General features: G+C 49.8%; 2 protein-coding genes across 2 annotated transcripts; both read right to left on the reverse strand.

Annotated features, from left to right (window-relative positions):
• Window positions 1-2,902: 2,902 nt before the first annotated feature.
• LOC144094508 (uncharacterized) lies at window positions 2,903-17,385 on the reverse strand. Its single transcript, XM_077628429.1, has 3 exons — window positions 17,067-17,385; window positions 15,189-15,499; window positions 2,903-3,633 (listed from the first exon to the last, which is right to left on the reverse strand). The coding sequence occupies exons 1-3, from the start codon at window positions 17,383-17,385 to the stop codon at window positions 3,235-3,237; spliced, it is 1,029 nt and encodes a 342-aa protein (XP_077484555.1). The 3' UTR covers window positions 2,903-3,234.
• Window positions 5,726-13,488, reverse strand: LOC144094363 (uncharacterized). Its single transcript, XM_077628343.1, has 5 exons — window positions 13,172-13,488; window positions 10,433-10,805; window positions 8,220-8,501; window positions 7,050-7,309; window positions 5,726-6,041 (listed from the first exon to the last, which is right to left on the reverse strand). Exons 1-5 carry the CDS (start codon window positions 13,486-13,488, stop codon window positions 5,726-5,728), a joined length of 1,548 nt encoding a protein of 515 aa, XP_077484469.1.
• Window positions 17,386-24,585: the final 7,200 nt, after the last annotated feature.

The following is a 24,585-nucleotide window of genomic DNA, read 5'->3' on the forward strand; positions in this document are numbered from 1 at the left end:
CTCCTACTATCTGCACGTGGTAGCGATTGTGGCTCGTCTTCAGTCAGTGAGCAGGCCTGTGCACTTTCCTTTTCTTTCTTCCTGGCAACAATCTATCTATCATTGGACACCTGAGCCGCGCCGTAAGGGTAGGGATAAAGGAGGGAGTGAAAGAAGAAAGGAAGAAAGAGGTGCCGTAGGGGAGGGCTCCGGATTAATTTCGACCACCTGGGTATCTTTAACGTGCACTGACATCGCAGAGCACACGGGCGCCTTAGCGTTTTCCCTCCATAAAAACTCAGCCGCTGCGGTCAGTAGCCGAGCACTCTAACCACTGAGCCACCGCGGCGGGCTTAAAGAAAAAAGCGAAAATTGAACATTTGTTTTGAGGAAAGGAAATGACGCAGTAACTCTCTCGCATATCTCGGCCGACACCCGAACAGCGCCGTAAGGGAAAAGATAAAGGAGGGAGCGAAAGAAGAAAAAAAAAAAGAGGTGCCGTAGTGGAGGTGTGCGGCATTAATTTCGACCACGTTGGGATTGTTAACGTACACTGACGTCGCTCAGCGCACGGGCGCATTTTGCGCTTCGCCTTCTGTGCGATGTCAGTGCACGTTAAAGATCCCCAGGTGGTCGAAATTATTCCGGAGCCCTCCACTACGGCACCTCTTCTTCCTTTCTTCTTTCACTCCCACCTTTATCCCTTCCCTTACGGCGCGGTTCAGGTGTCCAAAGATATATGAGACAGATACTGCGCCATTTCCTTTCCCCAAAAAACCAATTATTATTATTATATTCGCCTTCATCGAAACGCGGCCGCTGCTGCCGGGTTCGAACGCGGGAACTCCGGCTCTACAGCTGAACGGGCTAACCACTGAGCCACCGTGGCGGGTGTGGTGCGTAGTCAGTGAGCCACTTCCCGCATCAAACTCAATGGGTGGTAAACCGCTGCGCGGATACTGTCGAGCGACAAATTACGAGCTTTCCAGAAGCCGGATGCTGGGCGACGCAACGATGCTATTCGGTCGACGGTTAACCTGCCGCGCACACTTTTCCCTCTTTTGTTGTGCGGTTCAACACATTATGCAGTTGTGCCGCTCTTCTGGCTCGGAGACAAACCAGACGCTGCTGCGGTTCAGGGAAATTATAACGCATTATAACGACAACCACCGCCTTTTCCCGGCCCCTGCAAAGGGGCTGAGTAAGACGGAGGAGCGAACTTTAAGGCGCCAGCAGACAGGTACTCTACTCCGTCCTGCAATCACGAAACATTACGATCCTGACTCGGATGGGCGATGCCAGCACTGTGGGGAGACCTGTGATATCTTCCACATGGTGTGAGCATGTGCTCAAAATCCCCACCTCCCCCCTTCCCCTACCCGTTTCCGAGAGGCATGAGAGACTGCCCTCCTCAACTGCTCCTTACTTGAGTCCCAAAGGGCTCTGGTGAAACGGGTGCAAGACGGGGCCTCGTCATGCGGTGTCCTCGACTAGGGACGCCGACCATGTAGCGGGGCCACTCTGGTTTCCAAACTCATTTCCACAAAATAAAAGTTTTCACCACCACCACCACCACCCCGGGGCTCATTATAGAGAACGGACTTAAAGGGACATTCAAGACAGCTCCATCGAATTTTTGTTCTAATTAAAAGTCAATTGTGCAACTCTTTCTGGCTATGTTGTGGTAGTCCGAGTCAACGACCCACTAATTGCTGAAAAAACTACATTTAAAAGTTTTCTTGCCACTCTATTCAAACTAATGGCGTGTACACCTAAAGGGACTCAGTGTTCGCTGTTTTGAACTGAATAATGGCGTAGCTTAGCCTCTGTGATCCGAGCAAACAAGCGGTGTCGACGAACCGCAGTGTAAATCGGCCGGTGATGGAGACACCTGTATTTCTTTTTATGTACTTTTCTAGCTTATAAAATCTCAGTTTTAAATAAAAGTTGCATCTTTGTCGTCAAAAGGCGGTAATATCTCGCTACAGGCCAAGTTCAATTGCCCTCAGTATGCCTTTGAGCTGATGCTCTAAGTTCGTATGCAAATAGTCTGCGTTATATTACAAAGCGTGCAGTCCGACAGATGAATCAGACATACATGCACATTTAGTAAGGCAGAAACTTGGGCTAGTTGGATATTGTTTGAACTCATATTTTCTAGCGCTGAAGACTCTAGAGTTGAAGACTAGCGTATGTCCTGTATATTTGTGTTCTTGTCCCTTGTGTTCACTAAGCGCTAGAAAATATGAGTTCATACATTCACACAACGTCAAAAAAAAATGTGCGGTTTTAGTCAAAAGTCTTCAGGCCACATGGTTTGCGTTTAATCCGTATAGCACTTACGGCGCCCCGAACAAATAAAGTGCCTTGAAAAGTGAGGATGACGGTTCTCCTCACTCTACAGTGATTCAGCGTTTCTGTCGTGCCATAAATGACTCCCTACGGGACTAAAGATAAATCATGTGGCTGTGACCAAACCACGCGACTTTCGCTGTGACCTTCACTGCGCTTGCAGCGGAAGGGGCACGACTTAACTTTCGTCAGCTGCCACTGCTGAAACGCCGTTGAATAGTGAAAAACTGACTAGATGCTTACCCTATAATCAAACACATGATGTTAAAACGTTCACTCGCTCACGAATGTACGTGCCAAGCTCGCAGTTCTTTTGTCTCCGATGATGAATGCGTTCCGGAAGTGCAAAGGTGATGTTTGGCCAAAACACTCCAAGAAATCAATATATAATGTGAAATGACGAAGCTCGTTTGTCGTTGATGACTCCAACGCCATTGCGCAACCGGTCATATGCGGTAATCAACGCGCGTACTCGCTGAAAGAGTTGCAAATAGTCCAAGAGACAGAGGATTATACTGAGGGTGCACTATTTCTGTCATATGGCGATAAAAATTTAAAAATTCGATCAGCTTAAATATCAGTGTGCTCAAATGAAGGGCTCATATCGAACTGCGATAACAATGGAATCCATCTGAAGCGCGTACATATAAGCAAGCACGCGCTTGCACTAAAAAGTCAATGAACGTCCGTCGTATGCCACGTACACTGCAAGCGGAGTTCAACGAATTATTTGTTTCCCTAAGGCGCATAAGGACACTCGGATGTATGCTTTGCAGTGCTACAGAGTCTATCACGTCGTCTTCCTCCACAAAGGGGAAAGTTCGGAGATTGTCTCGGGGTATGGCAAGGACACTGCTATGTGGTTCAGCGTCAATGCACAAGCTGCACTTCGCCAGGCGCCTCTCAGAATAGCCTGCACCGGCGGTGTGGATTCATGGGCGTGCCCGGAGCGCATCTGAAGGCCTGGGCGAACTCTGGAATGTGCCGCAGCGCCGCGTCGCACAGCGACTCGCTGACAGGGTAGTGGCTGCCGATGCACTTCGAGTAACAGGCCGCGATGAATAGCAACTGCCTGCTCGACACGTTCTCCAGGTACGCCAGGCGCCGGTTGTTGCTGGCGTTGTGGTACGCGTCGACCAGAGCGCCCAAGGATACCACCTCTGCCGCTAGAGAGGCCAAGTCGGTCCGGTCATCGCCGAACGAATCGTTTGTCAGGCATGACCGGAACTCGCCAAAGGAGGAGCCGCCGGCGCCCACGGCCAAGTACGAGTTGTAGAACCTCTCCCCCACGGCTGCTGCTACCTGGAAAAAATGCCGTTACAAGATGATGCAAAGGTCAGCTAGAGGTCATGAAGAGCGGTACTGTAGTGGTCGTGCACCTCTTAGCCGAGAGGAAGGGCGAATAGGCTGGGTGTCTTTTTAGTGCCCTAGCACTACATGCCTCGCTAGCGAAAAAACCGTCCTGTCTTCGGTTGAAGCCTCTACCTGCCACCTGCCACGGTTGGCAGGTAGAAAAATGGAGAGAAGGAAATCACCCTCTCCACTTTCACAGGAGAGGAAAATGCAAAAGGGAGACGGAAGACGAAGAGACCGTGACAGGCGATGGGTTGCGGGTGGCGAAGTGAAGCGAGAAATCCCCCTTTCCTTTTCATGCACTTGCACAAGGCGAATCACTAGCGAAAAAGCCATTATGTGTCCTGGTAGAACCTAGTGTTATCCTGGTGAAAGAGGAAAACCGGTTTCGAGGCAGCTGCAGGGACCCGCCGCGGTGGCTCAGTGGTTAGGGCGCTCGACTACTGATCCGGAGTTCCCGGGCTCGAACCCGACCGCGGCGGCTGCGTTTTTATGGAGGAAAAACGCCAAGGCGCCCGTGTGCTGTGCGATGTCAGTGCACGTTAAAGATTCCCAGGTGGTCGAAATTATTCCGGAGCCCTCCACTACGGCACCTCTTCTTCCTTTCTTTCTCTCCCTCCTTTATCCCTTCCCTTACGGCGCGGTTCAGGTGTCCAAAGATATATGAGACAGATACTGCGCCATTTCCTTTCCCCAAAAGCCAATCATTATTATATTATTATTATTATTATTATTATTATTATTATTATTATTATTATTATTATTATTATTATTATTATTATTATTATTATTATTATTATTATTATTATTATTATTATTATTATTATTATTATTAACCCGTGCGCGGCAGCTGCAGCCAAGTGGAACACAAGGTGATGCGTTTGCTGCAGCCTAGAAAAGGCGGAAAACCGGCCTAGCAGCAGCTGCAGCCAACTGGAAAGGCAGAAACCGCGTCGCGCACAGCTCCCGCTTACATTATCTGTAAAATGGTTTTAAGTAACCTATGGGAGGGTCCTTACATATTGTTCTAGTGCGCGTAGGTCGCATTCAGATGAACTAAGTAAATAAGCGTTGATTATTAACATGTCTGGAAGTGACTACATTTACATTTCGCAATCCTTAACAGTGCAGTCTGGTCGGTTGGCTAGTTCATTCAATGAAGAAGCTGTCCAAGGATCGCCAGTGAAAGTTGATTGATAATCTTGAAAAATTTTCTTCTTTCTTTCCTGTCTTCCTTTTTAGGGCTACATAAGCCCTAAAAAGGAAGACAGGAAAGAGAAGAAAAATTTTACATAAACACAACATAAAACTTATGTGTTTTACATAAAATACATAAGTGTTTACTCATTCTGAGTGCGAGTGCGGGTTACGTCAGTCCTACTGTGCAGACGTGTGCGCGTGCAAGCCGCAGTTTTGCGAGAAAGGGGGCGAAGAAAAATTTCCCGTTTTATTTAGCTCCAAAATCACGAGGTTAGTGACAAACTGCGTGCGTGTGTATATGCGAAGGTGTCAGCGTGCCTCAACACTTAGTGTAGCTTGTCTGGATGTCATCCACTGTAGTGATATAGGCATTTCAAACAACTAGACACACTGTCTGTAAGTGGTTTAAAGTTCGCCGTGTCAGCACACGTTTCGGTGGGAGTTTCGCATAGCCAGAAAATTCGCCCTAGGCGAACAGGCCAGAATTCACCGATTTCTGACTTCACCGCGCCTTTTCTCTGCAAATGCGTCGGATGTCCTTTACATATGATGCCCACGACGGCGCGTTTATACAGTGGTATGCTTGTAACTCCGCCCCCCCCCCCCCCCCATTTCCGACGAGCTATTAATCCGTAGTCAAATTAACTAACATTGGCAGTCTTCGAGTAAAGAAGCGACCCTCTGATAAGATTTAGGCGTTGAACACACTCTTGGTTGTTCAGCGTCCCAGATGCTGTGTGAATCGAGTGCTCATTATAACTAGCATTAGGAAACCATGCCAAGCTATAGCTCTGGCTTCGTCGTTGAGACCAACGTCGCGGGTATTTGGGTATTCGTGCGGTCAGTAAGATACCTTAGCTCCGAATCCGCCATGGTTTATCGCTGGCAGGGCGGCTGGGTCGTACAACGGAAAGGAGAAAGCGTAGGGCAGCAAGATGAAGTCCTTGCGGTACTCGATATCTGCGGTGTAGGCCAAGGTATCGATTGCCGTAATGGCCACCTTGATGTCGACGGGGCGGTAGAAGGTGCGCGACAGCCACGCGTTGCGCCAGTTCTCGAGGAACGAGTCGCCCATCTCGCCCACGATGACATCAGGGAACTCAGTCTCAGGCCACGGCTCGAACATGCTGAACGCCATCCGTTTAGACTCCCACACTCTGCGTGGAAACAGGGTCGGCTTAAGTTCTGAAGGAATGAGGAGCTTGTCCTGGCTGAGGGACAAGGCTTTGGCATTTATGCTCGGCGCATTATGCGCGTAGTATTACTCTTATGGCCACCATGCTGCCCCAGGGCACCACAAATATCGACGTTCTGAGCATCGATAACTTGCGCCGACTATCACTGTCGAGTGTCGACATATGAATCTGTCGGGTCATTTGAATATAATTTTCTTTGAACTCATTCATTTTGTAGAAGACCGGCTGCGTTCTGCTTGCATTCGCGCCAGCGCTTCATTTAATAATGTCAAAACCTCCCGCCTATTTTTTTTTTTTGCGGCTGTCATGCTGCCTTATATGCTGTGCAACTCGTGATTGAACAGCATTCCTTATGTCGAGTTGAAAACACGGCGGAAATAGTCACATATGTCCGCACGTGTGGCGCCTGCGCAGTCGTTCACACGCTGTACGGGAAAACGCGTTAAGTGCCCTTCATTTATCCTGCGCTAAGAAACCGCATCTTCGCGTGTCAGCGTCCTGCAAAGATTAGTCACATTCTTGCGTCCAAACTGCATCTGCATGCTTAATTCAAGAGAACAAACGCATCTCCAGCTTTTGTCAAAAATGAAAAGCCCGCGAGGCTTGTTTCTCAGCCGTCTAGTGGCGCTCTTAGAGCATAGACTGTCCATAGACTTCTTATAGGCTCTACTGCCTTCCTATACCTATTTCCTTTGGTCTACCTGCAATATACAGACAAAAGTCTATATGCTAAATGTGGATGGCCATAAACATATAGATTTCCAGTAGACTGTCTATAGGATTTGTATCGCTTATAGACTAGTCTATGGGATTTGTCTATATAAAGTCTATAGCCTTTATCGAGACTATATATAGAATTTATAGACTTTATAGAAAAAAGTGTTTGTACAGTCTATAGAACTGTCTGAAGAAATTTTCGAAAGGTATGTACGTGAGGAACAGTCCAGTTGGCTACCTGCTGCTGCGCACCTTATCACTGTCACATTGTCGTTATAATCGGCCCAGCTGGAGAGGCGGTTCCTAAAGGCAGCTCGCACGGCCAGCGCGATGGCCTCTGCGCTAGGGCGCACAGACTTGGGCAACACGTCGTGGGCGAAGCTGGCCAGCAAGTCCTTTCCGGCGCCGATGTATGCCCGGCTCAGGCAGAACGCGCCGTGCAAGATACGGGCCCGCTGTGGGTGGTCGTAGAAGTTCTCGATCAGCTCGCTGTTCGCGAATAGTGCCGCAACCTGCGCGCGCACCGTCAGGCTGCAGCGACTTAAAGCAATGATTTAAAGCGCCGGAAATCGACGTTAAACACATACAGTGGAAAACGGAAACGATAGCAGTCCTTGACGAGTTCTGGGGCAGTAAAGTTGAGGCCCTTCTTTCAGGGAGGTCCAAGGTCCTTCAAGCGTGAAATTCGGTGGCAGTGTGCAGAGGAGATCATGTCGGTGATGTGGAAAATGAGGAAGGTGCATTTACAGTACTTAGTTCCTTTTTCCTTCGTGCCTCATTTTACTGCATAACAATAGACAAAAGTGGTTGGTTTTGAAGCTATGGACTGTGACAAATATTTGTGGCTTTTAGCTACGGCTGTCTCCTCGTAACATAAAACACATTTTAACGTGATAGCGTTAAGGAGCTCGTGTCGCAGAAAATCCGGCGTCGGCATCTTTTTTCGTGAGTGAAAAGCCCACGAAAAACCCCCGAGAAGCAACCTAGGGGGCAGGTGGGCCACCTAGGTCACGTGACCTTGTGTCATCATCACAACCTGCTCACTGGATAAAAAGAAAACTGCCCACCGTGCCAGGTGGCAGTTAAATAATGATCGGTCGCTCGGGAAGCGCAACCTGGGTCGCACAAGGCCCACCGTGGTGGCAACACCTGCCATCGCAGGGCAATGGCGCATCGCTTAACCTGCACCACTGCGCCAGGAGGGGCATGAGGACTGCCAGGGATCTAGAATGTCAAGTCGAGAATGGCCAATTCTGCATATATGTGAATTAACCCATTACGCCATCGCGTCGTACCCTTAAGACGGAGCCTAAGTGTCCCCTCCAATTTTACGACTTCCTTGTAGGTGCATGACATGACAGACCACATTGTTTTAAAATGCCTGTTGGCTTTCGTACTAGCGTAAGTAATTGTGACGCGCACCTGAACCGTGCACCAGGAAACGTAGTCGTACATGTCCTGCTCCCCATGTAGCTTCCACAGGCGGACGAAGGTGCTGAAGAACGCCAGGTTCCAGGTTCGGAACTCGATGTGCTTTTGCACGTTGACACCAGCGTGTCTGAACGCAGCTGTCCATCTTTCCTGCGACAGGCTGACTGCCGCGTTGTATACCACCTCGTCTGGCACCACGAAGAACCAAGGCGCGTTCATATGGAAGGTTCCCATAAGAGGACTGAACATCCTGTCCTCTAGAGCCAGCACGTCCTGCAGAGCGTTACCGGTTGGCGATAAAAACAGGGAAAGTGAGCGCAGTTCAGACTACAAAGTATAGTTAGTATAGTTAAGAGCCAAACGTAGAGCACAAACGGAAGCGGGACGACAGAGGAAAGCTTTCTCTAATCAAGTCATAGCAGGCCGCTCAAGCGATCTTGACTATGTGCACTCTATGCTTTACGTTATGACCCTTTTAGAGCGAAACGTCTACTTCACAACCAAAGCTAGAAAAGCCGGGCCGTCGCTGAAGCCTTGACCTTGAACAAATAAATAAACACATAAAATAAACATTGCCGCAACTGGGATTCGAAATCGTCTGCAGGCGCGAACATGCCAGCTTCGCTGGCTACTGCACGAGAGCACTATGCTACCGCAGCAGTCGATCGCGCCTAAACTGCAACGCACACTCGCGCTTTGTATTGCACACATTGACGTTTTCATCAACTTCCATCCGCGGCGCGAACAGATCAAATCAGCCTGACCTCGATGAGAGCTTAACCTCAGTCCAATACCGTCGCCAGACGTGCCGACGACCCAGCGAAGCAAAACCATGAGCCAATCAGGCCAAACACATGCTTTGGCTCATCTACTCGGTTTAACTACGTTAAAACCCTATAATTTTTTTCTTATAGTTCTACCCAAGTGCTTCCCCGTTAAACAAAGCGCGCGATCTAATAAAATAAATGAGATTTTTTTTTTCAAAATGGGCCAAATTTTGAAACCGACACGAAGCTAAAATGTGCTGTAATGGCAAGCCAATGAATGCTTCTTTCATTTGCAAAAACTACCGAAACGAGAGAAGCCAAGTAACTCCGGCGAAACCTGCGCGCACAGCTCATTTCAAATCTCGAATAGGCGCGATATCATGCTGATGCACGGACCAAAATGAGACAAATCCACTCATGAGGGCCTTCTGGTAAGCTCTAGCCCCATAGCTTGGACTGGTACGAGCGCGGTTTCATTTCTTCATTATTCACCCCTATACTTTCGCATCGACTTCGGTGGATATGAGCAGGTGGACGGATAGTCTCAAAACCCAGAAGACAGCGATAACGACGGCATCATTAGCCGTGTCCCCAAAGAAGCAAGGGTGTGATTGTGCTACATTAAACGTTAAAATGTTTATTTCGCAAGTTGCGACTGGCTTCCTAAATACGTTGTTACTAGCGAAATGATTGACGCAGACTGGAAACAGGACTGGCGGTTGTTTTGTCGTTTTGTGTACTGTCTGCGTTGCCCATTCCCCTACTAATCTTCAATACAGCATGCTACATTGACCTAAAATGTATTCTAGTTCCCACACATTCGTGCTAGTTCACTTTACGGCTGTCGAAAATCACAACATGAATAAAGGGATGTCATACAAAGATTGTTACACAAGCCTGCTTTCCTCATTTAGTGCGTCAACGTGCACTGCAGTAAGAATATGTCCTGTAAAGGCTAGTCCGAAAATTCGGCTTAAGTCCCTTCCAAGAATTACATTCTTCACTAACGGCTTTTGTCAATAGCACGCACTCGAACGAGTGTTTGAAAGCCAGGACACTTGACCAAAGTGCTTTCTTTCCAGCTGCTGTCGTTAAAGCCGATGTTCATCCGCTTATTCCATGGGACGACACATAATGATGGGGGATGTACACCGGGGAAATAAATTATGCTCTGTTCAGACAGGACACACTTCGAGTCTTAACTTTCCGTGTAGCAAACACCGCACGCCTTGAATCTGACAGCGGTCTCGCTTCTCATTATTACTTATTACGCTCAAGACTAGCAGAATAGTACTATTACTGGTCAGCGAGTTAACCCGAGAGTTTTCGGTTATATGTTGCAACACCATGGCGACGATGCCTTTTAATCTCGAGTAAGTCCCATATACCCTCAGCGAAGGCCCAGGAGAAAACGATGATCCGGCAAAGAAGTTCTACCTTCAGGGCGGCCACATCAGCTTGTCCAGATTTCCCCTCTTCGCCCGGGTCCTGGAACGAGTCCCGAAGGACTTCGAAGTACTGCCGGCGCTTGAAGTCTCCCTTGGATATAAACTCAAGGCGCTTGCGCAGAATGAAGTTGAAGCCCGAGTCAGTGAGCACGTACACGTCCGTCTTAGTCCTGGACGTGCCGTAGGAGAGGCGGAAGATGGCACTCCAGCCCAGCTTGTAGTCGCAGTGGAGCATCATGCGCACCAGGTCCCGCCGTTCAGCCGGAGGCGGGCGGTGGGGCCACAACACACCGGCCTCGCGCAGTGCAGCCTTCACCTCGGCGAGCTCGTCTCTCTGCCTCTTCAGCAAGGCGGTGCAGGTCCTACGTCGTTCAGTTGACTCGGTTACCACCGAACATTTCGCTGTGCTTTCCCCGCAAGGAAGCGCCTATGCTGGAAGGAACAGAACGACTTTTCTTCTGGCCACGCTAGCGTGAGAGGTGCGGCCTCGAATAAGGAAAGCTCGAGCAAATTGCGCTCTATAGAAATCAGTCACAGCTTTGAAATACGGACGCGGTGTTCAGGTCACGGCGCGAATACCGCTTTTTCCATATGGGCTGCATGCATTAAAAGGCCACTGATGACAACTGAACTGCTTAACATGTCTGATGTACCTACGAGTGTTGACCACTACTTTCGTTAGTCCATAGCGGCATTTTATTAGCCACAGCAATGAATTACACATCGCATCCCGTTATTGATCACTGAAAGCTGATCTGCAAACAACGTCCAGCTTCTAAGCGACACTAACCAAGCAGTAACTTTGCTGCCACTCAAGAGATCTGTTGTCGACTTAGTTACGCTATGAATACGTTCACTGGCTAGTCGTTGATTTCGCGCGACCCACCCGTGGCCGAAGACGAGCGACTATGTGTCCACACTCGTGGTCGCGGCTGGGTCGCCAGTCGCGATCGAGTGTGTGACATATTTTTTTTCGGCCACGGGATGCTCAAGGGCAAGAGAAAATTGCTGCCTGGATAGTGCAGTGCCGGCGGTAGCACGACAGGGACGATTGAACACCGCGGAAGGAGGCCTTTATCCCGCTGCGGACTTTGAGTGGCTGAGAAGGTGACGATGCTGGTATGCAATTTCCGTTGGCAGCACCTTGTCCTACAAGCAGGCACGAAAAGGAATATTGGCCTGTGGTCACTAGCGAGCACTGACCATGCAGTCTCGTTTCCATGTAGTCTCACTGCACGGAAGAGTCTCGCAACGTACATACGTGGCTACGTATGGCTGCCAACACGAGTCAGCTGCAACCAAATATCAGTGTTTTGAGAATGTGTGGCCAGCGCTGGGATCGCTTTTCTTACGCACATTGGACTACTGAAGTTAATTAAGTTACACTGCCCCTAATCAGAGAATATTTCGAAAGGAGGGGAGGGGCAGGACCGCCTTCCCTTAAGCGATTCTTTTTTTTTATCAAAAAGCCTCACTGGCCCCAATTTTTACACCGACAGCTATAATGCCCGTTTCCCGTTTATGCGACATCCATGTTGTTGGTGTCACACACATTGTGCAACGCGCCAAAGCGATTGGTCAGAACGAAGTGACGTCACATATGTTTGGCTGTTTGGCGAGAATTCCAATCACTGATTGGTCGGAGCACAATGACATAATGGCACAAGGACATAATGACATAATGGCACAATGACATGAGGCATCCAATATAGCTTAATGCGTGTGCAGCTGCATAAACGCAACAGACAGCTTACACCCATACCCAGAGTTACCAAGCACTCCGGCTAGCACCGCATTTCGATTCACCTCAGCGTTGTTAGGAGTCCTTTACGGGAATGTTCAGCGTTAGATGCTATGGGGGAAGGGTAGCAGTGTGCGATTGTTGTTTCGTTTATCCTGCTCACTAGCACTATCGCCACGTGTCAGCTGCATGAATGCATTTTGCTGAGAGGTTTGGGCAGCCGGATGCAGTAACCAGGCACGTGATGCGTGGGTAGCGGTTTACACAAGGCGTGGCGCATGGTCGTTCACCCGTCCATGTACGGTGGAAGAGGGAGAAAGAAGGGTCGAGGGGGTAGAGCGCGTACGATGCCAGCGACGCCGAGCATGCCACATCCAGCAGACTCTGGAAAAGGTCATGCTTAAGTGCATCGTCCGGATGGGACAGCCCACCCTTGAGATTACCCATAAATCCACCCCTGCCTCTAATCGTAGGCCTCTGCCTTCCCCTGGCGACTTTCCTTCCGATGTTTCCGCGGCGCATTTCTGCGAGTGCACTCGCCGCCGGTGGCTCAGGGGCTGCGGCGTTCAGCGTCTATGCTCGAGGTAGCGGCGGCTGAATCCAAGGGGCCGGAAACTAACCCTGAGTCATGCACGGCGAACCTCATAATTTTGATTCGGTACGCAAGGCTTCAAGAAATTAATTTCGTCAAGAGCCTGCATACAGTGGTGAATAGTTATAGTACCGTTTTCTGAAAGTCGGTAAAGAAAGCTTACAATGTACAGAACAAGCCTGGAGGAGGAACGTCGTATTGCGTTGACTTTATTTCTTCTGGAAAGCGCGCACGTTGTACAAAATGGGTGCCTTCACATCAGCGTAAAGTGCGTGTGTAAATAGACGCGCGTACTCAGGCATGCAAGCCTGGTCTGCCGTACCACAGCCATTTCTGCACAGCCTCTGCGGCCCCAGGTTTACGTCCGAGATTACGGGGAGGCCCAGAGCGCGCACCTGTATATCATGGCCCCCCGTTGGAGCATGCTCTGTCCGGTGGGCGGCACGTCGATGGTGGCCGCGATGTGTGCTATTCGCTCGATATCCACGCCAAAGGCCTCTTCGTTGACCGCGAACAGGTGCCGCTTCCGCCAGCCGTCGCACACAAAGTGCGTGAAGCTCTGGCACGGGTCCACCGAGTGGTTGAGAGAGGCGTGCAGACGCAGCGCGTATTCGTCGCACGCGATGGTGGAGCAGGTGGCTACCGACCCAGCCTCGCGGCGGCTCAGCAGCGCTGACAAGACGTAGACGAATGAGGCGAGCACCGCCGACATGCCTGCTATTGTCGTCAGGAAGTACAACAGGGGGGCCACAGTGTTCTCTTCTCCCTGTCAGCAGGCATAAAGGAAAAAAGAAGACAGGGTGTCTAATTTTCTTCCATGCCCACCTCTACAGCAATGTTTCTATGTGGAACCTTCATCGCGGTAAATGGCTTCGGCTTCTGTATGTCCACACGGGGTGACCAATGAGAATGGTACCTTGGTTGGACGGAGAGTGGTCGCGCTAGTATTAGTTTTTTTTGCAGTCGTGCGATCCGCCTGGGCGTGCCCCATGTAGGCCATGTATCATAATAAATGGACAGTTTTTATTTTTATTTTTTGCTGCGGCAGATGTTTAGGCCGCGTCTGCCATTTATGTGTCGTCGGTGTCGTTGGTTTAACACACCACAGAAGGTGCAGCGAGTCATACTGATTGGGCAGAATGGGGTGACGTCACGCATGACGTTTAGCAATGTGTCACGCTTATTGGTCAGAAACGAGTGACGTAAAGTCATGACTGCGCGCTATATGCTGATCACAAAAAACAATCACTTATTAGTACTAACACAATGATGTCACGGGACGTTAACTAGAGCTCAGCTGTCGCCGATTTTCGCATTGCCACAATGGTACACGTCGGATCAAACGTTTGCTTCTTTTCCTTTGATTGGTGGACAAATCAGAGGAACGATGACAGACTGTCTTGTGATTGTCTGGCTGTTGCCAGATCGGGGAGTATACTTAAGGCATGGAGAATGACTGATTGTAGTGCTGGGAAGTGCCCATACAGCTTTAATCATATTGCAGCATTGAAAGGGACAAGAACCTAGAGAGGGAATGTTCTGGAATATATTCCAGTTCCAATGTATTCCAAATTGCGATTGAGATGTACTAACCCAATTTACTTGTGCCAGCTTGATTCTTATGCTGCCCAAATAAGGATCCCATGACATTTTCTCCTGAATAATAGCACCTAATGTCTTAATACAGGAAGTAATTTTGATAGGAGTTGCGTTTGAAGTACATGGACTACTGTATTTGTTTTTTTTTTTCGTCGAAAGAACACGACCTTTGATCTGTTTGCATAAATCATCAGGCTATTTTGGCGTCTACATTCATCTAGCTTCAATTATGTTAAATTAGCAGCATCAACAAGGTCGCCGCGAGTTAAACCTGTTAATATCACGGAGGAAATTCCACGTGGAACCGTCGCTGCGAAAGGATGCACCTTGCGATGCATGATAGACAGCCATGGGCAATTTCGAAAACCGGATATGAAAGAAGACAGACAGTGCCGATGGAAGGCGATGAAGGGGACGATTTAACGTTCAGCCACATCACGGCCTTTCTCAGACTACTCTGCATTCGAGATTTTAGGCACCATGCGACGTAACGTTGGCCCCCGCCGCCATTTTTGCTGCGTTACCTGGCCGGAGTACCCGGGTTCGAACCCGACCGCGGCGGCCGCGTTTCGATGTAGGCGGAACGCAAAGGCGCCCGTGTGCTGTGCGATGTCTGTGTGTGCACGTTGAAGATCCCCGGGTGGTCGAAATTATTCCGGAGCCCTCGACTACGACACCTCTTTCTTCCTTTATTCTTTCACTCCCTCCTTTATCCCTTCCCTTACGGCGCGGTTCAGGTGTCCGCCCGCCGAGATGTGAGACAGATACTGCGCCATTTCCTTTCCCCAACAATCAATTTACCGATTATCTTACCTGGCTCTCCCTGGAACGACCGATCTTGAGAGTGTCCTGAGACGACCGGCGCGCTGCCAGCGGCGTCTCGAAGGCCGTGGCAACCTCGAGGACCGCGGGGGACAGCGATGCACGGCGGTTGGGATCGGAAGCTCTGCGCATAGCTGCCATAGCAGCCGGTGTGACCCTGCACACGCTGGAACGACGCGTTCGAGACAACACGGAGCCATCGGTTCGGGGCGACAGGTCGATGGTAGTAGGCGACGACGGTGAGCGCTGCGGCTCGCCCAGCACTGATTGGGCATCAGTGGCTTGCAGTTGGGGGCTGGGTGCTGCGAAACAAGAACATAAAGCTGTTTGCAGAGAAAACTAGCAGTTCAGACAGTGGAATCAGTCTCTGTGGTATTCTGTAAGGGCGAAGCGCAAAATAATGCATCAGACGCAGGGCTTGTCCCACTGCTTGTCCGTGTTCTGCGACCGGGGTTTTGCGCTCAGACGTTTCAACCTACAAGAAAGCGTGGGATATAGTTGATGACGTGGTTAACTATATGAAAAGAGAAAAACTGTGAAGGTATGAGTCCCTTCTGCCCGCCCCTGCCTCGGAGTCGAAGCTGGATCCCCTTTTTTGGGACCTGCGCAGGGCTTCATGGAACGCGCGCTCGGCACTTGCAAAGTCTATGCTATCATCCAGATCGTCCGACCGACTTGAGCATGTAAGTCGAGATTTTCTCTTGGCCTCCCCATTTACCTTAACGAAATCCATGCTAGCGGAGGTAACTGTTCTGAAAACAAAAGTGGTTTCATGGTGGCTATTGATAAGCATGCAGTCTTACTGGTTTCTGACAGCTTCCAGTTAGAACTCTCGGAATACTTTGTCCCCTCTGTTTGCAATGCAAATCACGTGGACGGTCGAAAACTGGCATGCTCCCGTTCTTTTGTGTCGCGCTCCGTGGCAAGCGCCGAGGTATGCAGCGTATCTACAGCGAGCCGAGCGAACCACGCCAATCGGCCGAGAGCTTGGGGTAAGCTAGCATTCGCCTCAGCCTCGCCAAGTGTGCTATAAGCTCGCTACCTGACGCATTTCATTGGTAAGGCGTACCAATCACCGGTACGCAAGTTCCTGGTAGCCCGGCGTCGCTTTCAGAGTAACTGAGCAAGCCAGTTTGGGTCATCTGTCCTTCCTCGAACTACAACCATCGTAGCGTGGGTTTCTGGGGCGCGCCGACCCTTCACCCGCAGTCGGCGCTTAGTGTGTTAATAGAAGCTTCCGGAAGCGCTGTGATGTGTTGAATAATTGACACCACCTTGCTCCGATGGCCCCCGCGGGGGCTCTGGTCATGGCGCTCGGCTGCTAGTCCGAAAGACGCGGGTTCGATGGAGGCGAAATTCTAGAGACCGTGTACTGTGTGATGTCAGTGCATGTTAAAGAACGTCATGTGGTCGAAATTTCCGGAGCCCTTCACTACGGCGTCCCTCATAGCCTGAGTAGCTTGGGACGCTAAGCCCTCATAAAACCTTAAGCCTTGCTCCGATGGCAGCCCGCTGCCTGCGTCCGCTCTCAGTGCGACTTACCTGCTCTCATACTTATTTTCTCTTTACCATTTCACCAATAATTCCCGCTCGTCAGCGTCAGTGTTTTAGGTTAGGCGCAGCTACGCCACCGTGACTATCAAAAGTGCCTACTGTTATCACTTTAATGAAACAAATCACGTATGCGTGATACGAATGCTCTAAAGCGATAACTGCGGCAACGCCTTCGGGCCTCCTTTTGCGCTGTATACATATAGACCCTCCCTTGAGGCTTTCTCCGCTATAGGTAGTCTACGAAGTCGCGCCGCCACAGGTATTCAGCCTTTGAAGCCATCTCCTCCTTCTCGGAAGGGTGTTGTATGCCATTACCTGAGACTTGAGTTACTTCTCTGGTGGGCAATCGGCTGTCCGGGGAGTCACTGTCGGCAGCAGCGGCCGTCGGGGCGTCCTCCTGACGACCACGCTCGCTGTCTGTACTGGTGGCCCTGGTTGACTCCGCCGACAGTGATAGCTGCTGAGTGATGGCATCGGAGTCGGGCTTGGTCTGCTGAGCGGGCTCTGTTGGAGTGACGGTAAGTGTGGCTGCAACCGGAGCCTGTGAATGAAGATGGGCGGATCTGATGGTGATGCATAGCCATCGAACGAGAGAGCAGAGAAGCACTGCGTGTGGGAAACAGCGGAGCGCCATTTTTCGTGCCACGCAAGCACGACGGCTCTTTACGCGATTAAGTTGAAAATCTGTTGGTTGGAATATATGCGCTTAATATCTGCCCGTCGCAGTAGTTATTCTTTACCCATTCTGCATGCTACAAGACAGAAACTGCTTCTGCTGCTCTGACACCTGCAAGCTGCACTGGCGGGGCTATTAGGAACAGAGGGAGCTAGAGCACGGATGTGTGGCCATGGAATTTATTTTTTAATCCTTCGTTGAAGGAGGTAAGGTGAAACGAATGACTGCATCTTGTTGCAAGCTGTAAATCAATAAGTCATAAAGCGCTGCGCACGCAAACTTTTTTCCTCCTTCCCAGTAGCTATTCGCTCATTTTTCCGTTGCGATATTATTTTTTCCCTTAGTAAGCTTTAATGCAGCATAAAATGCGTTGTATTATATCCGTGCAAAAAATTGTGAGCTCCAGACTCCGTTATTTCCGCCACATATAATGTGCAGTCATAGCATATTTTATTCAAATTCCTATAGGGAAACATTCGTTTTCTTCACATCTGAAGAAAGCCTATCATGCATGCCTGGTTCTGGCTGAGATATTCTGGTTCACTTTTTTCTTCAGATGAGATGCCTTCTACGTTTGAATTATGTGTACATACGCTAGGCGTACATCGAGCGCAGTGTTACATACACTTTTCTAAATAACTGGAAAGGCGTGCTACAATGCCCGCCGACATTTGATACTGCCTCCTGTACTGCACAGAGTTTTTATGGCGCTAGAATTACCAAAAACACAATTCAGAAGAAAACGCATGCACGGCGCATCATTGATTGCTTAAAGTTCGCGGCCACTCGTAAACGACCCCTGTGTCTTCCGCCAGTGCGCCTCTCGTGCTCTGTTCTCAACTGTGTGGCGCACTCTACTTGGTTCTCTGGCTTGGCCCCAACAGAAATCAGCTTGTCTACAGCTTACCGTTACTGTGGTCCCATGGGTGCATTTCTCAGTGCCGCCATTGGATCCGCTCGTAATAACGTGCATCCGCTTCAAGGCGCGCTGTAGACGTGAAAGTTTTGACGTCTGGGACTTGCTTGTCCGAATCTCTCCTGTCCTCGGAACAGACGGTGACTGCGCAGAGCAGGGAAGGGTTCCTGAGATATGACTAGCGGTCTCCGGCTTGTCTTTGTCGTTAGGCGGCGAGGTCTTCATCAGAGGGGTTCTTCTTCTTCTTCTTCTTCTTCTCCTTAGTAAGCATGGCACATACCCACGCAGGGGGATTGGCCAAGGTTCAGTAGATAATCCCAATGAGGTATTTGCGCGGGGAAATATAGGCGTGAGAAGACTAAATCAATGTAAAAATCGGAACAGTCAAATGAATTAAAGATATATTAATTACCAGGAATAGAATCGAGAATTTTTGGACATGCGACAAAATTTTGTATGCAGCTAACGAGGTAGTCGACCAATTGCACTTATGTAATCATGAAGGTAGCCGCAGACACTGCTTGACGGGAATCCCTTTGCGCTCGCACCGAACGAAAGAATAACTGGAAGAGACAGTGGGAGTCCTAACCTCGAAAGAGGGACCTCCAAATACTGTTTTCTTTGAACTGCCAACCGCCGGCAAGAGAGGAGAAAATGATCTATTGTTTCAACTTGCCCACATGATACACAAAGGTTTGTCGCAGCGAACCCACATCTGCATAAGTACAAAGGAGGCCAGCGTACTTTCTTCTTCTTATGCCCTAAACTGCAGTGGTCGCTTTTCTTGGTGTGCATATTCAAGGCAGAAGGGTGGAAATCAGTGTATATAGTGTGCCATGCGGCCGAGGAGGAGGAGGAAAGGCGGGGACACCGACACCAAGGAAAGCATAAGGGAATTTGTTTTGTTTTGTTTTTCGATTTGGACTGTTGAACAGTTGGTAACTAGTAGCGTAATAATTTCATGCCTGAAGGATAACTGATTAGAAATTGGAAGCAAAAAAAAAAAAAAAAACCGCATGTCGCCAGCGGAATCCGAACCTTCGGCGTCCGTTTGTCGGGTACGGTGCTATTCCAACTGAACCATGGCGGCGTCTCTCCAATCTTCTACTTTCAGGGATGTTTATGTTGAGTGTAATCTAACCTTGAGAGTGTTCACCAGCGCCACCCTCGTTGATAGCGGCGAATAAAGAGCGTCCTATATTACCGCGAGTGTCACGTGGCACTTGATCGAACGGTGAGGGCGCCAGCTGTGTGAGAACCCTCTCAAGGTACCTGTGGCCATAAGACTGCCAGAATCGAGGCCCTCGCTAAGCTACTGAGCAGACAAGGAGAGGAGGAGGAGGAGGAAAGGCAGGGAGGTTAACCGGAAGAATAACCGGTTTGCTACCCTGCACGGGGTAAAGGGGTGAGGGTATAAAAGAAGGGAGGAACTTATATTGACATACATATGAAGTAGGCCAACAGTCACTGAAACCAAGTAAAGCATAGCTATATTCTTTTTTTATTTGTGGTGTTGATCAATGGGAAATTAGTAGTGTAAGCATTTCCACAAATATAATTAACTAGAAGATAGAAAAACAACCACATACTAACCAGTTATATAGTTATAGTTTATATAGTATGCAGTTATAGGGCACGGCCTGCGTCCTGCTTATTCTACCTTAGTTCGGTTTCTGAATTATGACGGAATGGTGAACAGAAGCAACCTTTCAGTGCCGTAGTTTCCGAAGATAAACAGCAATAAGTCACTTTTAGACCCCACGTCTCTCACCGCAGTGCGAGCGTTCCGGCAGCCAAATTGTCATGTTTTCGGCCCTATTATACGAGTGTAAACGAGTCTAAGGCAAACGTTTGCAATAAGTTCATATTAAGGATACGCGGCTAGCAGCAGTGACGCCATGACTTCCCATATTGGCTCTGAAGTTCCTATACTGGCTCATGGTCAGCCGATTAAGCGCTGTGGGGCATGAGCCAATTACTTTGGGCTATTTTTTGGGGCACTACCAGGCTACATAACAGCATTTATGAGTCGCCATCATCACAGTCTCTCATTCTGAGTACGGAATGCCCGTGGAAACCTCTCATTGCTCACTATGCTATGTGTCATGCCTTGCTCAGTGCTCAGTACGTTTATGCAACGCTATGGGAGTTGCTGTGCGAGCCATTTCTGAGTAGTATCCAAGGAATGCATGAGGCTTATTTGATTGTAGGCTGGTTTCACTTATTCGCAAGCGTATCTCTTCTCTCACCTAGGACATACAGTGGCATTTCTTGGAGTAAGTGCGAAACAAGAAGCACCGTTTGAAGCCTATTCTTCCATGCAGTGCACGCTCCCTTCCTCGGTACGTGGTTGCCAGGCCTGTACGCGCAGTTGGTGCGCTGCGATGCAGAGATCAGGAGAATTCATAATTACTACGCGAGAAAACTGACCCAATACTCGGAAGTTCTGAGAACCTGGCGCCGAATTCGTGCGGCTGACAGTTCACGGAACATTATACGAGCGAGCGCAAACTACATATACGCCCCAGTTAGCGCGAAAGGCCCGACGAACCGCGGAGCTCAGGGAGATCGCCTGTTGCTGCCAGCTCCTCGCCGATCGATACCTGACAATCACTGCGTCCGAATGAGGGGGAAAGAAGGGAACGAAGGAAGAAGGGAGTTGAACGGGAAGAAAAAATGGAGGAGGAGTCGGCAGTGCAAAGGAAAGTTCTGCGGACAAGTCGCGTTGCGCGTGCACGTTGTGATGAAATGCCTGCGCCATGCGCAATGGCGGTGTCGAAATAAGCGAGCCTCCCTCCGCGCGAGGCCGCTGCTGCAGTGTTTGCAAAATTTATCCCCTCCCCGCCCACCGCCGTCCTTTCGTTCCCCTCGCAGGCCGCATTTCCCGTGATCTCCATAACGGGAAGGAGTCATTAGCTGCTGCGGCGGGGAAGGGAGGCCCTAGCAACAGCCGGACTGCGTCACAGACAAAGAAAAGCGAAAGCAGGCGCGCTATCGATATTGCCCGTTCCGTGCTGCCCCCTGGCGACCGTCCGAAGTAGCGACGGCCGCAGCGGTGGCGGCGTAGGCGACTTGGAGATGGGCGCGTAGGGAGGACAGGGAAAAGAAGGACGCCAGGGACAAAAGGAGGCGCGTAGGCTTAGTGCGGCCGTGCCTTTATGCCCTTTCCTAGTTTCAGCACAAAGCAAACACGGAGCCGGCGAGCAACACCCACGCTTCGTCTTGCCTGCCGTTCTGCAAAGCCTTTTTTTGTTTCTCCCACTTGTTTTGCCAAGTTTGTTTGCTGTTCGAAATGTGACGCACGCGCGTAAGTAGGCAGGAAAGTAAGGCAGGGATCAAACGATCGCATAGTGGTTGAACACGAGAAGGAGCTGAAGTTGGAGGCGCAAAACGAGGTAAAAGAGAGGAGTTGGGAGGAGAGAGTCGCAGCCACGCGTGCGAGATCTTGCACGAAAGAGGGGAGGTGGGCTGCAGACGCAGGAGGACGTGGAAAGAACGGACAGGAGCGGGCCGTGTGCAGTTGAAGGGCTTCGGAGGGAGGGGGGCTGCTTCGAAAGAAAGGTGCAGAGGAGCGAGGGTGTCGAATAATTGCGAGAACAAGCGTCGAACTGCGGAACAACATCGATCGCGACGCGGGGCCGCCTCCTGGCGAAGCAACAGATTTCACCGACGCACTGGGCATGCGCCGTGCGCGTCCTTTGCGCGCGCTTGAGCGGTGGTGCGTCGACGCAGCCCAGCTAGCGGTACCGGGTGACGACTGTGCCGCCACCACTGGCGACGCCAGCGCGGGGGCGAGTGCCCAGGTCGTCTTCGGCCTCGCCGCGCCGTCCGCCATCTTAAGGTCGACCCGGAGGCGGCGCACCCGTAGCGGGTTGTGGTGGAGTCGGGGCCCTGGGCACGGTTTTCTTGGCCGCAGAGCGGGGCGAACAGCTTCGTTTAGTTGGTTTCATTGGGGCATATTTTCTTTCCTTGCTCAGTAGCACAATTGATTTTATGCAGAGTGAGAAGAGAGATAATAGACCATTAGTCAGTGCCCATATAGACTGGCGTAGGTCCAGGCAGTCTGGGTGCTCAGTCGTCATAGTGCGACCATGTGACTTCCGGACAGCTCAATATAGAGGTTAACGTCCACTCTTGCTGGAGGAGCCAGTGATGGGTCCAAGGAGGCTATGAGGGCAAAGAGGAGACTGTGAGAGGTTTGCAGTGAGAAAAGGGGACGTCTCGGTTGCATGTGCACTTCGGGTAACCTAGCTAGAAAACCCTATTTCGTTCGCGTTCGTTTGATCCTTGGTCCCAGCTACGTGTGCGAGCGAAATGACGTTTTAAATAATAGCCAAGCATCGAGTGGGAAATGACAGGTATTGCACAGGCGCACTTTCTGCACTTTTTATACCGGAGCCAACGGCCCGGGTCTATAAGGCTTTTGTGGCGGCCATACGCCCCGCACGTTACCAAGAACTCGGGACAGCTGTCTATCACGTAGTTTTCCACCACGTGACACACGACAAAAAACTGACGGCTGTATTTCTTCTGGAATAAAAAATGCACTGCGGTAACAGAGGTTCGATCTTAAAACCTCTTTATCTGTGCGGTGCAGTGTCCGACCACTCGGATACGTCGCGGCATACCTGTGAGTAAGGATTATAGCTCCTTACAACGTGATACTGGGTAAGTGTTTTAAGAAAATGGCAATTTCGGACAATTTTCCTATCTGTTTCGACAAACACGGTATTTAATATTGGAAAGACCAGTCCCTGATCTATTTGAAGCCCCCTGAGAGAAGCAACTGAAGCCGCAGATTCGTCAAAAATCTTGTTTACGTCACCCAAAATCTCCAGAATTTTCTGGTTTTCATGGACGCCCATTGTTTAAACTTCAAATGCTTCTGGAAGAAATGTAAGGTGAGGCATCGAGATGCCGCTGCCTTCGAGGTGTGCAGAGTATGCTGTGTAAAAATCCACCTGATTATCTGTGAGATAAGTAATACCAAAAAACTCGACCTCTCCCACTGAAGCCAGGCTTAGATGTGGTATAGCTAGGAGCTGTTCCAAATTCCTGATAAGTACGGCGTGAAAAACAGGCTGATGTCGACTAATGAACAGCGATCGAAGGAAACATCCAATGCGTCATAAAAAGGTTATAAAAAAGTTGGCGATAGCTTCATGTGGCACTTTTTCTTGGCAAAGAGGACACCGTGTGGCTATCGTAGCTATAGTGGTGGCGGAAAGCCTGCTCTGACCGACAAGGCAATGGAAATATTGTCAGGTCGGTTCGGCCATAATGGCCACCAGCGATGGAGAGTGGCCTTATACGCTGTTTTTTTTTTTTTTTGGGGGGGGGGGGGGGGTTAGCTTATACGGACCAAGATTTAGGGGCTTGGCTCATAAATACAAGGGTTTATGGAATATGCGCCTTCGAAAATATGCCACACATGGTCATGTCATCCATCTAAGTTGGTGCTCTCGAGGGAGATGAGGGCACCTTGTGTTGTCTTTATCTTTGTAAAGGAAAAATTTGGAAGTTTTTAAAATCATTCTCGTGGTCAAGAAAAAATTTATTCCACATTATGTGACCTTAACGGCTATAAAACTTTCTTGCCTCGTGATCGTTCACGTCCGTGGCGCTTATGATCGAAATGATCATCGCACACCGAGGGACCTGTATGTAGCTGCCTCTTATGATCCTTCCTCTGAGGTGGTTTACTTAATAACGTCTCGCTGCAAACGTAAGAGAAATATGAAGCCCACTTAAAGGGGCTCTGAAAGGGGCTATAATAAAGTTGCGGATGCCTAGGATATTAAAGCACGCCGCTTCACGAATATTGTCCAGGAAGAATTTTTTGAACGCGCTTTGTAGAAACAGTTATCTGTGGTCAAATTTTGAATTTCAGCGTCTTCGCGCCTTTCCCTCTCCTCTCGTCACTTTTTGTACGCTGGATGGTCGGCGGTCCTCCGCTGGCCCCACCTGCGGGGGAGAGCTTCCCGGCCCGCAGGAGCTTCGCGGCTTATTGGCCGCGGCCATGGTAGCTGCTTGACGTCTGAAAGAATCTAACCGATAGCCATCTCTCAACATGTATATGTAGATGCGGGCGACGGAGGAGGGTGCGAGGATGAAAAAGTCGCCGGGAAGGACTCGCCAACTTTCGATCGTGATTTTGGGTCCTCTGCTGCTTGTAGAAGTGTATTATTTGGCACAGGTGTTCATGACAACACAATGCAGTGATTGAGAAAGTTGATGTCCCC

Source organism: Amblyomma americanum, chromosome 6 (genome assembly GCF_052857255.1).
Source record: "Amblyomma americanum isolate KBUSLIRL-KWMA chromosome 6, ASM5285725v1, whole genome shotgun sequence".
Taxonomy (NCBI): Eukaryota; Metazoa; Arthropoda; class Arachnida; order Ixodida; family Ixodidae; genus Amblyomma; species Amblyomma americanum.

Excerpts from the sequence above, each read along its gene's own strand:
- LOC144094363 (XM_077628343.1), bottom strand. The coding sequence starts at position 13,488 with ATGTCGGCGGTGCTCGCCTCATTCGTCTACGTCTTGTCAGCGCTGCTG. Across the intron at positions 10,806-13,171 it reads CGGGGGGCCATGATATACAG|GACCTGCACCGCCTTGCTGA; the intron begins GTGCGCGCTCTG and ends TGAACGACGTAG. Across the intron at positions 6,042-7,049 it reads GACAATGTGACAGTGATAAG|AGTGTGGGAGTCTAAACGGA; the intron begins GTGCGCAGCAGC and ends GTTTCCACGCAG.
- LOC144094508 (XM_077628429.1), bottom strand. The coding sequence starts at position 17,385 with ATGGCGCTCCGCTGTTTCCCACACGCAGTGCTTCTCTGCTCTCTCGTT. Across the intron at positions 15,500-17,066 it reads AGAAGTAACTCAAGTCTCAG|CACCCAGCCCCCAACTGCAA; the intron begins GTAATGGCATAC and ends CTTGTTTCGCAG. Across the intron at positions 3,634-15,188 it reads GTCGTTCCAGGGAGAGCCAG|GTAGCAGCAGCCGTGGGGGA; the intron begins GTAAGATAATCG and ends CATTTTTTCCAG.